This window comes from Accipiter gentilis, chromosome 17, assembly GCF_929443795.1.
Source record: "Accipiter gentilis chromosome 17, bAccGen1.1, whole genome shotgun sequence".
Classification (NCBI taxonomy): domain Eukaryota; kingdom Metazoa; phylum Chordata; class Aves; order Accipitriformes; family Accipitridae; genus Astur; species Astur gentilis.
In genome coordinates this window covers 1,747,518-1,760,779 of record NC_064896.1, presented here as the reverse complement: position 1 = coordinate 1,760,779, position 13,262 = coordinate 1,747,518, and the positions used below count along the sequence as shown (strand labels likewise).

The 13,262-nt window shown below is 38.1% G+C and overlaps 1 protein-coding gene across 5 annotated transcripts in view; it reads left to right on the top strand.

Annotated features, from left to right (window-relative positions):
• The window catches only part of ZMYM4 (zinc finger MYM-type containing 4), a 46,313-nt gene that overhangs the window by 27,971 nt on the left and 5,080 nt on the right, over positions 1-13,262 (top strand). For 4 of the 5 annotated variants that reach the window (XM_049821223.1, XM_049821224.1, XM_049821226.1 and 1 more), the window contains 13 exons: positions 410-550; positions 847-884; positions 2,104-2,248; positions 3,288-3,409; positions 3,744-3,915; positions 4,932-4,985; positions 5,107-5,286; positions 5,815-5,909; positions 6,468-6,639; positions 8,362-8,513; positions 9,874-9,985; positions 11,354-11,602; positions 12,489-12,618. In XM_049821223.1, the coding sequence (XP_049677180.1) occupies positions 410-550; positions 847-884; positions 2,104-2,248; positions 3,288-3,409; positions 3,744-3,915; positions 4,932-4,985; positions 5,107-5,286; positions 5,815-5,909; positions 6,468-6,639; positions 8,362-8,513; positions 9,874-9,985; positions 11,354-11,602; positions 12,489-12,618 (1,762 nt within the window). Of the gene's footprint in view, positions 1-409; positions 551-846; positions 885-2,103; positions 2,249-3,287; positions 3,410-3,743; positions 3,916-4,931; positions 4,986-5,106; positions 5,287-5,814; positions 5,910-6,467; positions 6,640-8,361; positions 8,514-9,873; positions 9,986-11,353; positions 11,603-12,488; positions 12,619-13,262 lie in introns of those variants that run through there. The other variant, XM_049821227.1, reaches the window with a different exon arrangement.

The window sequence follows — 13,262 nt, the reverse complement described above, 5'->3', positions numbered from 1 at the left end:
AAGAATTCCTCTAACTGTGAGAGCCTCATAAAATCCACCTCATTCATTATTTGTCAGGATCTCAGCTGTCTCCTATACTACATATGTTTGGTACCAAGCACAGTGAGGCATCCAGTCCTCTTGTCTCCTGAGTGCTGCTGTAATACATATACTGTTAGAAAGAGAAAGCTGCCTTTCATACTATGGTGAACTTGTGAAATGTTTCAGTGACTGGGAAACATCTTAAGTTTGCTTGTGGAACCAGCTCCTATTTAAACTAAAACGCTGCAGTTTGACACCTACATTCCCTTCTTGTACAGCAGGCTTTTTCATTTGAAGATAAATCTGGAGGGTGGGTCTTGTTTGAGAAATGCTGTTTTATAAATTATCTTATTGCTTATTTTAGTTTTCTTCTGTTCACTCTGTCCAGCAAACCTTTCTATGGCACCAGCTTCCTCATCAGGCCCTCCTTCTTTGAGAAAGGACTCAACCCCTGTCATAGCAAATGTGGTGTCCCTTGCAAGCACCCCTGCTGCCCAACCTACGGTTAACTCCAACAATGTTTTACAGGGTAAGACTGCTGAATATGATGCCTGTATTTTTAAATCTCTATTCCTGAACATTTATATTTGTTCAGGGATCTTTTCCACTGAGGACAACAGCCACTTCTTCATTATGCTTCACATCAGTGCAGATGGTTGCAGTTTTGTCCTTCCTTTTACATAGGTAAAAATAATGACTTAAATTTGTGTACATACACCAGGGAATGAGGTTTAATGGGAATTATTTTTATTGACCTTGGTAGAGTATGGGCTATGGTCCTTGATGATAAGTACACAGGCTATTGTATGGTTTCTTTCTTCACAGGTGCAGTCCCTACTGTGACAGCAAAAATAATAGGAGATGTAAGTTTTACGAGAGACTCTTTTTCTCACTTTCGTCCAGATTGTATCAATAACAAGTAAAGTATCCAAGAATTTTGCACCGTCATTTTGTAACTGCTTTTCCTGGTTGTCATTGGGATTTAAAATTCATCCAGCTTGCAGATGCTTTTTTTAAAATGAATAGAACTTGTGTGGTATAAAAGTCTTTTTGTGTCCACTGGCAGATTGATAAGATGTTTTAAGGCAAAGCTTGTCAAATTGTAGCTGTTGAGATGGCTGTATTTCTCAAGCAATTCATGTGTGGCTTCTGTACTTGAGGCTACTTTCTGTGCCCAGAAGTGGGATGTGATGTCAAAAGGACTAGCATGGGAGGAAAGGGACCAGCATGGGCTGCTGGGGCTGACATAACCAAGCTCTTGCAGCTTAGCTTTCCTTCCCCACTCCCTAGTAGTGTGGTAGCAGAGCTGTGGGGAACCATTGTCACCACTTATCTGTGAATAACTCCTAGAGTTCCTATTATTGAGCTCTTTGAGGTATGTGATATACGTGTTGCAACTCTCTTAAAATATGAAGATTTTATTATGTAGCTCTTAGGTTCTTGAAGACTGTCATCCTTGCATTTAGCTGAACTGTCATTTATGGATTATGGTATAAATTTTCCCTAATGAAATAGATCCTTTTATTTGAATGACTGAATGACTGCATGACTGAAAATTACAGTTAGCAGGACATTAAATTAGTACAAGCACGAATAGTCAGTCTGTGTGTAATCAGGAAGTGATACTGATACTGCCAGCATTTGTGTTCATTTTTTACTTTTATTTCCTTTCAGTGGTTTCACATCAGTTTACTAAGTTTTTTGGGTATCTGTATCAGCCAGACTTTTAGTCATCAAAAGTATCTTAATGTAACTCCTCTTTATATCTTTTCTGTAAGTAAGATTCCAAGGTCAAAAGTTTATAGAGGTTATTTGATTACAGAAACCAAACATTCTTGCAGATCTGTTCACTGCACTTAATAAAAAAAAATGCCTATTGTTTGATTAAAATAAATTGAGGTGAAGACCAGAAAGCGCCAAATATATTAGCAAGCTGTTTTTGCAATAGTTTCTAAATGATCGTTTTTATCTGCAAGGAGGGTTTTAAATTGTTCAACCTCCCATAGCAGAGAACAAATACTAATCTTACAATATCCTTCAAACCAATACTGTCTCTGCCCTCGTTTGTATTTTTCCAAACAGGCTAGTACTCAGACAGATGCCCTAAAGCTACCACCATCACAACCACCTAGGCTTCTAAAAAACAAAGCATTATTGTGCAAGCCAATCACACAGACTAAGGCCACCTCCTGCAAACCTCACACACAAAACAAAGAATGCCAGACAGGTATGTCTCTAATCTCCTACCCATTTTATAAAAGTCTATATTGCAGTTGAGAGAGTAATGCATGATTTGTGTAAAAGAGAATATTTTTTAATATATTTTAAAACCTTAAATAGTTTTCAGGTTACTGTATGGTATTTTCCAAGTAGCAGCTTGCCTTACAGATGTAAGATATTTGCTATTCTTTGAAATCTGTAAAGCTTCATGTGTGATGAATCTTGAGATTTTCTTTAGATCATCTTTAGCATTCTGCAGTCATCTTAACTGTGGGGAATGAAGTGCAATGGTTAAGTGACATGCAAAAGTCTATGGGGGGAACTTGTCTTCCTGACAACAGAATTTGTGAGTTCTTAGCTCTCACAGCTCAAGCCACAAGAGCAGGCTCACTTTGATAAAGTGCATGATTTTTTCAAAGATTATTTCAACTCTCACTTTCTTTTAGTTATTAGATACAGATACTAAGAATCTCTGAAAATTAAGTCCCTATTTCTAAGATCATTTCATTAGATTCATAGTTGCTCTAAGCTCCCTCTGTGGGAGGCCTAGGAGGAAACAGAAGCACCTTCAAAGGCTATTACATAGTCCAGATTGCCATTGAGGAGTGCTTTTTTCATCATTGTTACTAAATAAAGAGCTTGGGGTTTTTAGCCTTGATGTAAGCCTCTTAGTGAGGAAAATGAAGTTAAGTGGGAAGATTGTAGTTGGTTTTTTAATGGTACCTTCTTGTGGTCTTGTAGTTAGTTGTGAGATAATTGCAATAACATGCCATTTACTTGGGTGCAGACCTTAGTATTTAATACTTACTTCCACTCTCTTCCCTTCCAGTATCGTGTATGTAGTCACAGTGCTGTTTATTTCCAAACTGTAGTATTAATACTTGCTACAACAGTGCTAAAGTGAAAGATGACTATGAACCAAGACACGGTACTGTGCACACTGAGTTACAAGCAGAAGTCCAAACAATTATCAAGGACAATCTGGAGTGTACTGGATAGTCATACAGTTAAACATTTTTTGTTTTGTTCTATCTTTGGTATTACAGAAGAAGAAGAAGAAGTTCAACCCCAGATCATTGTGGTACCTGTTCCTGTACCAGTGTTTGTGCCAGTGCCCCTTCACCTCTACACTCAATACACACCAGTTCCACTTGGAATGCCAGTACCTGTAAGTTATACTTCAGTTCACTAGAGAAGTGGTTTACAGTCTTGTTTCTGAACAGGACGCAGGGCAGTGTCATTGGGTTTTGTGATGAGCCATGCAAGTGGTATGGAGTTGTTGAAGCCATTTCTTTCCTTATCGCATCATGTTTGGTTAAGCATCATCACACAAAACTACTAAATTTTAAGATTATTGCAGAAATGAAACACGTTGTCCAGTCTGGAGTTACTTTAAAATTAGTAGTCCTAAAATATATGTAAGGTTAAATGAGGGGAAATCTCCTTTGTGTATTTGCTGTTTCCCTTCACCCCCAAATATGCTCTAATCATGTGTTCTGTAGGTACCAGTTCCCATGCTCTTCCCAACTACCCTGGATAATGCTGATAAGATCATTGAAACTATTCAGGATATCAAGGAAAAGATTCCCACAAATCCATTTGAAGCTGATCTGCTTCAGATGGCAGAAATGATTGCTGAAGATGAGGAGAAGGAAAAGACACACTCTCACGGTGGTATGTGGTGTTTTTAAAAAGGAAACTAAATGCAGTGAGATGAAGGTCCTCTCATCATGGAAGACAGAGAAATAGATGTAGGGCCTATATTGGCTGCTTCCCAAGTATGCACACCAAGTTAAATGGTCCTGTTGTCTTACCAACATTTATTTTCCACAGTGAAAGTGTTCATGCAGGTAAAGTGCTAACCTAGAAAGAACTATAATGTTTATGTCATGTGTTAGCAATTGTGATTACTTATGCTTTTAAAATGAGGAGGCCTTCTGAGAATTCAGCTGAACAGTATATTTGGAGATAATTTTGCCTCTGTGTACAATATACTATTCTTTGTTTTGAAAACCTATTTTCTTTTAAGATTAATTCATTATTCCTCCATCATTCCTGTCTCAGGTGCTGGTTATAGTTGCACCTTTCTGAAGCTTTTGTAATCTCGCAGAGGTTTGAGCCAGCATTCAGTAGAGCTGTGCTTAACATAGAACCCACATTAGATACTGAGCACTGACAGTGGTTAAAATGTCTTTGCGTTCCCTTCCCCTGATCCTAGGTGCTGATTTGACTTTTGTTGACAGTAACAGGTTACTAGAGGTGGTAATCTCCAGATCAGTACATTATGCATTAGCAGAAGGGGTCAAAGTCAAGAAGACAGAGCAGCTGCTGTACAAGAATATTTTCCTATCAGGCTTTTTATGATGGATTCTTGGAGGGTGTTGCAGGTTAGAGTGTGTTGGGTAGTGATCATCCCGAGTAATGAAAGTGAAACAAGCTGAAAAGAACAAAATATCTTACTTGTCTACCAATGACTCAAACACAGAGGGATGGAAACATTTGGAAAAGCAAACACGGGTTAGTTTTGCATTTCTGTTTCTCCCATAACAGCAGGACCAAGGTAGAAAGCTGTTAGGAGATCTCTAGTGGAGGAGAAGACATATCACGTGTGTTAGGTGTTCAGAGTATTTTATGTTAGTTATGTAAGCTGTCAGACATTTATACATACAGATTTTCTCCTTTTTCTAAAGGATCTCAAACGTCTGAGCATGAGCTCTTCCTGGATCCCAAGATATTTGAGAAAGGTCAGTTAGATTATTTTTTTTTTTTTGCAAATGTATTTTGATCCTGCTGCATCTTTTCTTGCAAACTCTTTTTTCTGCCCTTTCCTATAGCACATGGTATATCTGATCACTCTCATTACAGACCAAGGTAGCACTTACAGTGGAGATCTAGAATCAGAAGCAGTGTCCACTCCACATAGCTGGGAGGATGAGTTAAATCACTATGCCTTACGATCAAATGCCCTGCCAGAACCAGATCCAGAACTGAAGCAGTTCTCCAAAGGTGATGTGGAACAGGACCTGGAGGCAGATTTTCCATCAGGTCTGTATAATGTGAAGAAAAATGCATTGTGGTATAAAAGTACACACAATTTTCTGACTAAGCATAGTACCAGCAGTCTGCTTATGAAGGGTATGTGTTTTCATTTAGTAAAACTGGATATTTAAAGCTGCAGAAATGTATCAGCTCTACTAAAAATTACTATTTTAAAAATATTATTGCTGTCTTTAAAGACAGCATTCTACAGAACCCCAGGAGTAGCAGGTAGTCTTGCTTGGCTCCTTTGAATTTATCACTTCTGTGTCCCTAGGTATAATCCATGCGAGTGGTGCAGAAGAATGTAAGCTTGCCTGAATAAGTACAGCCACTGTTTGGGGCGTAGGCTTTTTTCCTCATCTGAGAATTTACTTTCTTTATACAGAAGGTATATACATTGCCTAATTATTCAAAGGTAAAGCAATATACAGGTGTGATTGCCAACTGTAAGGTATCCATAGTATCTAAGTGACACTTCTACCTGGGCTGTTAATTCATATAATTAAACTCTTAATGGTGTTGATTTGACTTCAGACTCATTTGACCCTCTCAGTAAAGGACTGGGTTTGCATTCACGTTCACGAGCGAGACGGAGACATAGAGATGGCTTCCCACAGCCAAAAAGACGGGTAAGAAAGTACTTCTGGAACACAAGTTCCTTGCATTTCAAATAATAACATTATGTGCATGCTTATTCTAAGAAGTAAAAAAATACTGCTCCAGGGTGAAAATGAGAATTCGATTTAACTACACTATATATTTTTTCCTGTTCTGCTATATGAGATAAGATTTTCTTTCGTGCCCCTCTGCAACTAGGTAGAATAAATGCTCTTTTTAGTGTAGAACATTTTTAAAATGTGTATCGTTTCAAAAAACTCCAAAAGAGATGTCTTTTAAGTAGTGTCATAATGTACAGGAAAGAATAAAACTTTCCTTGTGTGGCTAGAGAGGAATATATTTCTGTGCATATTTATCACAGAGAGATTTATTGTATTTTATTGCACCTTTTCTGTAAAATGTGGTTAATACTTGTCTATGTATTAAAAATACATATATATCCACTCAGATTCTGTCATGGGAGTAGGATTTTGTTATCATGTCAGTATAATGGCCTTTTTATGTGAGATCAAGTTAAGCACCCATAGATGAAGAGCTTATTAAATGTTTATTTGTTTGTTTGCCTGTAGGGACGGAAGAAGTCTGTAGTTTCTGTAGAGCCCCGGAACCTGATGCAGGGCTCCTACCCAGGATGCTCTGTTTCTGGGATGACCCTAAAGTATATGTACGGGGTAAACGCCTGGAAAAACTGGGTCCAATGGAAAAACGCACAGGAGGAACAAGGGGACCTGAAGTTTTCGGGTAATTTTTTTTCTCTCTCAGGTGAAATAGAAATACTTAGTTGAAGAGCAATTGGCGTGATATGTTGTTCAGATAAAAATTAGGATCAGATACTACTGAGTTTTAAAATATCCATGAGTGGAGAAAAGATTTTATGGAATACTGTCTTACATCTTTTCATGCATTTAAAAATCATAGCTATTACCTTCTTAATTGATCTATTACCTATAAAAACCGGCTCTAAAATACCAAATTTCTTTTCAACATTAGAAATGTTAGTCTTCTAACCTCCGCTTTGCGTTCATTTGCATGTAGTAATTCTTCATTTGTAGAAGAGATGCTTTATGCAGCTGCAGGGCCTTTACTGAGCTATTATCAGGCCAGAATTCTAAGTTGACAACACTAAATTGGCCCCATCTTTTTTGTCTGTAGCTAACGCATTCACAAAGTATATGTTTGTCAGCATAACTGTTTGCTGTAAAAAAAATTGTGTGCTACAACATTAAAATCTTAACACCTTATTTCTAGGCTTCACAGCTGGAAAGAAACCTTCCAAAAGTCTACCCATTCTGTGCTGCACCCTGCCTGAAACTAGCTTTAAAAGCATGATAGATAATACTGACAATATAAATGTCACTTTTGTTTGTTTTTCTAATTATGGATTGTTTTATTTTTTTTACAAAAACACAGCAGTCCTGGGATTTGGCAGTGTCTTACTCCCCTTTTCCCTGGTCTCAAATCTGTCTTACATGCTTGCACTGAGAGTTTTGTGGGCAAATCTTCAGAATCAAGCAGAGAATTTAAGTTAGGAATATAACTGAGCTATTTGGGGGATGGTGGGGAAGAGAGCAAACCATATTAAATACTTCTGCAATGTAAAGAAATAAGAGTGCCAGGGCTTGTATAAGAAAGATCTCAAAGAGAAAAATTCTAGGTAGAACGAGATCTGCTTTTTCCTCTCTTATTTGGAATTTTTGTTGTCATTACATGAGAACAGCTGGCTTTTGTCTCCTGGAAGAAGAGTAATCACATGAGTTACTGTGTTTTGTTCTTGTGGCTAAGGAAGCAAATATTACAGTCAGTTCCAGGAAACTGTGTCTATCCCCACCCCTCCCAGAAAGGTTCCCTGCTTAGTCCCAGGGAGGCACTTTTGTGAGGTGTGGAGCAGCCAAGCCTGGTAATTTCATTGCAGATCATTTGATCAATCAATTCCCTGGTTGCTCTGCTTCCCTTTCCAAATCCCATGCATGTCCCATTAAACTCCTTATTCCTTCTCCCTTTAAGGAGTCGAATATGCTGCGCTCAACTCATGTCCAGAACTATTAGGAAATATATGAGATCTTTCCCTCACTCAGGATTTCCGTGAGTCCAGCTGTAGAGGTGAAACCTATTTACGAACTCAGTGCTGCCAGCCTTGAGTACACGCAACCATTGCCATGCCACATCTTTGGGGTCAGCAGACTCTCTAACATTCAGATGTCTTAACTTTAAATACCTGCAGCCTTATTACTCAGTTGCAGCATTTGTACTGGTTGCACATGCAGGTGGTTTGGTTTTTATTGGCCAAATCCTCATTTAATTGTTAGCCAACAGATAAGAAAGAGTTCACAAGTTCAGTCATACAGGGTGCTTCATGTATGAGATAGAAGATTTAATATTTCTGCCTGCATGAAATGATAAGGAATGTGTGACGATTTAATCTGTTGAATTAAGTTAATTTTCTAATAATTTTCTTGGCCACAGTTCGTCCTGTGAAACTCAAGGAGGACATTCTCTCATGCACTTTTGCTGAGCTGAGTTTTGGCTTGTGCCAGTTTATTCAAGAGGTGCGGAGACCAAATGGAGAAAAATATGATCCTGACAGCATCTTATATTTGTGCCTTGGAATTCAGCAGGTAACTCAAGAGAATTAGGGCATTGCTGAGAACATACAAAACTTGCTCTTGTTATTTATGCTTTCTATCCATAGTCCCATATAGCTGCTTGGGTTTTGTAGAAGAAGCAAGAATGTATCATTTTTTGTGCTTTATTCTTAGTCTGTCTTAATCCCATGTTTGAGTAATTTGTCTGGACCTTTTTACGATCAGAGTGAATAGGCTTGTTCTGTACTTGGGAGGAATGTGGCATGGAGGGCTAAGTGTTTCTACCTAGACTCAAATCTTTGGGTTTGGTACCTTTTTGATCCTTTTTCATGTATAGGAATGATTTGCTCCTCAGAAATATTTGCTTTATGATGGAATGTTTTAGATCTAAAACAGTTGCACAATGCTCTTCTAATAGACAAGTTTACATGGAAGACGTTACTCAGCAAAGTCTGAGCTCCTTCAGTGGCTGGACAGATACCTGTTGTGTTGGCAATATTTACAGAAAAAATACAGTGGGAATAATAGCATCGTATTTAATGAATGCTAAGAGTAATGTATTAAGTCCTTGCTAGCTGCCTTGCTACCTGCCTTGAAACCGTTGCAGTACAAGACTAGTATAGTATTAACTTCTGTTTAAATGTCAATGTTCAGTATATTTCTGTTAGGGGGGCTTTTTTTTTCTTTTTAGAATAGCCTGCTTGTTCCTTTCCTTAGACAGTCATTTGGAGGTAAGGAATAAAAAGCTACAGAAGTAGCTGTCATTTGACTAGGCATGGAGTTGGGGTTTTTTTGTTGTTTTTTTTTTTTTCCTGGCTATGCTTGAAAAAAATGTAGAAAGGGTTAAAATTCAAAGTGCCATTGATAAGTTCTAGGAGTATCAGCAATTCTTGTGTGTTCCAGTTTTGACTTATTTATTGATACACACACCTGACTTGCAGAAAACTTTTTGTAACTGCTGCTTTACAAGAATTTAAGGGACTTTTACACTGATGCTGTAAGTTGAGCTACTTCAGCAGCCTAGTGCTGGGCCTGTATCTGTTGTCAGGAAGCATGTGAAGTTCTTTTCAACAGAAAAATACTCAATAACTCTTCTGCTTTTTATAGGCAGACTTTTTACGATAATATTCAACACTTAGAGGATGATGATTTTTCAGCAAACAGCTCTAGAGCTTGGAATATGAACAGTAATTCTTGCCTAGATATCTCATTTCATACTGAGGAGGTCCCAGTCCCTGCAGAAAAGTTTGTTTGGTGACTCACTGAAGATTTCAACACAGTCTTTTGGACCATAAGACACTGGGACATAAGAAAGGAAAAGAATCTGATGTCCTGTATCTTCTCTGCAGTGTTACATAATCACAAACTGTGTCTTCATTTTTTTCTCTTGTAGTACCTGTTTGAGAATGGTAGAATAGATAACATTTTTACCGAGCCCTATTCCAGGTTTATGATTGAACTTACAAAACTTTTGAAAATCTGGGAACCTACAATTCTTCCAAACGGTAGGACAATTATTTTGTTTTGTGTAGCTGCATGAAAAAGCTGTATTATAAATATATTTTCTCAATGCCTTGAGGAAGAATGTGATCTGAGGCATTCACATTAGTCTCCTCTTTCTCCACCATGTAATTGTTTGTGGTAGACTAGCATCATGGATTTTATGTCTGTCTCTGCCAGTTACAGATTACACTTAAATATATTTTTGCCTCTGATCAATCTCTCAACTCCTTTGAAAGAAAGGTTTCCCATTCCAGTAGTCAACATGCTAGGTCTTCTCTTCCCTCAAGTTTTGGCTAATCTTTTTTGAATACAAGTAGCCAGAATTGTATCTAGTATTTGAGATGAGTTACTGCAAATACCATGTACAGTTGCACTGGTATTTCCCTAGTAGTACTGGAAATACTCCTTCTGATAAATCCAAGGATCACATTAGCAAATCATTGGAGTCTTGTCTCAACTCCTCAATTCCAAGTTCTTCTCACCTCAGTCACTTCCAAACGAAGAGTTCCCAAATTCTGCAGATATTTTTAATTGGTCTTCAAGTATGATCATGCAGTTTATAAAGCTGGACACCAGCTGTTTTAGTACATAAGATCTTTTTCAGAATATCAGCAAAACTTGAGTGATGTTGGCAACTCCATGCATGTATCTGTGACTAGCTTTTCGGTTAGAAAATGAACTTTTTATTTAATACAGAAATAATCCAATTACTTAGAGACTGCTGCATACAGTGATGGTTTGGGTTGGGGTTTTGGGGGTGGTTTTTTTTCACAACAAACCTCTTATAACCCCCCATATCTCCTTTTCCTAGCTGACTTATGATAATCACAATGGGGTATTTGTATATAAAGATGGTATGTTTTAAACTCATGCTCCATGTCTTAGGAATTACACATTTTTGCAGTTGGCTGACTGTGGTTTAATACAGTGAAATTAGAACTTAGTGAGATTCTGCTGGTGTCTGCAGTCTTCTTTTATATCCTTCTCTCCATTCTTCAGGTATTGGAAGATCATGCTGTTCCACAGCTTGGTTCTCCATGCTCCCTCTTATGTTCGTGCATGCAATGTTTTTGGTTTTATTGGATTTAGAATTGCTTATGATGGGTCCGAATTTGATCTGATATGCGGTTCATTAATATAGAAGGTTAGCTGAAAGAGGACTTACATGCATCTCTAGCAAAATTTGCCTAATTAATTTTACTCATTTCTGCCTTCCCACCCTGCTCATGTATGATGTTTTCATTGCTTTTGGAAAATTCTGAAAATCTGCTAGGTTAGATGCAGCCTGTAAAAGCTGTTCATTTGTAACTGAACGTGGAGACAGCCCTAAAATTGCATAAATGTCTTTTTTCTTTGCCCATTGTTTCTAGGTTATATGTTCTCAAGAATTGAAGAGGAACACTTGTGGGAATGTAAACAGCTGGGTGCATATTCCCCTATTGTTTTATTGAACACACTTCTATTCTTCAACACCAAATACTTCCAACTAAAGAATGTCAGTGAGCACCTGAAACTATCCTTTGCCCATGTTAGGAGACGCACCCGAACTCTGAAGTATAATACTAAGATGACATATTTACGTTTTTTCCCACCCTTTCAAAAACAAGAGGTAGAATCAGGTGAGTGCTTTCTGATCATCTGAATTTTGGCAATCATATTTGTAGTGTCTGCTCCTTTTTTTAAAAAAGACTGGGGAGAAAAATATGTTCTGCAGTAAGCAGAGCTATGAATATGCTATTATCCTGTACATTTTCAAAATTTGTTTCACTCCAGTAAGGTTTAAAGAGAAATTGTGCATGAGCCAAGGCATCCAGTCGAAACTTAGAAAAGAGGTGCCGCGCATTTGGTTGCAAATTTGTTTAATAGTCTTTTATAACGTCCTAGGCTTGCATAAAGCTTCACTAACTACTGCATGAGTTAAGGCCTTTTCTGAAGTCCTCTTCTCAGGACTTCATATTCTTGAGGTCCAGACCCTTGTCGTGCCCTTTTAATTCCCAGATTTATCCCAGTCTGTGCGGTGAATAAACAAGGCACCCCAAATGGAGAACAGCAGTTTAGATGAAGCTAGGGGCTTGCACATGAGTAGGGACTATCCTCTTGACTTCAGAGGCAAAGACAGACAGATTTTTGTTTGCAGTTATTTTCTGCTATTTGGAAGAGGGAAGTATTTGATCCTATTGGCTTCTTCAATTAATAGTTCCATTGTGTTACATGAACTCTGCTGTATTAAGAAAAATTATATCCTCCCTATTTTTCTGCTAGATACTAGTTCTTGTTGGCTTTCTAAAAGAGGAATGGGCTGTGGACAGCCTGTAGCCTATGCAATCTTTTGCCCAGCCAGCAGGGCAAACCAGTTGGCTTGCATGTGACAGATAATCAATTCAAGTAGTGTCTTTCCGTGTGATGCAAAGTCCCATCACTAGATGCTAGGCTAGGTGACTAGGGCTTATTCTTGAAGGCGCTGTTTTTTGCTGAACTTCTGTGATGCCATTTTTGTGTATCCAGATAAATTATCTGTAGGCAAAAGGAAACGCAGTGAAGATGAGGAGATTCCAACAGCAGTGGAAATGGCTGAAAATACGGATAATCCCCTGCGATGTCCAGTCCGACTTTATGAATTTTACTTATCAAAATGGTAAGTGACAGAACTTGATTTTTGATCTGTATGTAGACTGGAACAGGCATTTGAGCAAGGATCCCACTCAGACCTTTTGTGCCTGTGCTATGGGCTCCTCTCTCCAATTCCTGGTCCCTCAGTGTGAATGGAACCATGCTGATAGGCATTCCAGCATCAGCACTGCTGTTAAACCCAGCAAATAGGTAGTATTTGTTACTGAGTCAAGAGTAGAGTTACAGAGGGAGATGTATTCTTTAAACGTCTGTTTACACATCCACAGGGTGTAAATATGAACAGAGGGCATTACTACAGTGACCATGGCATTTTCATCTCCCTTAATTCCTGTACAGGATCCTTCTTTTGAGAAGATTATAACTAATACCCTGACATCATATTCCTTGTGAAAGAGGGTGGGAAAAGTGTGAATTAGGTAAAACTGCTGATAGCTTTTGCCTGCTGAGATGTGAGATTAACTTATATTTAGGAGTTAGAAAGGAGACTATATAGCAAGGACATAGATATAAATCATTTTGTCTCTCCTGTTTCTATATAAACTTTAGTTAGATCATTGAGCAGGTGGAATGTGATGTTCTTCTCTCTTCAAAGAAAATACACATGCAAAATGAAACAGCATCTCATTAGTGTCAGCTAAAACTCAAATA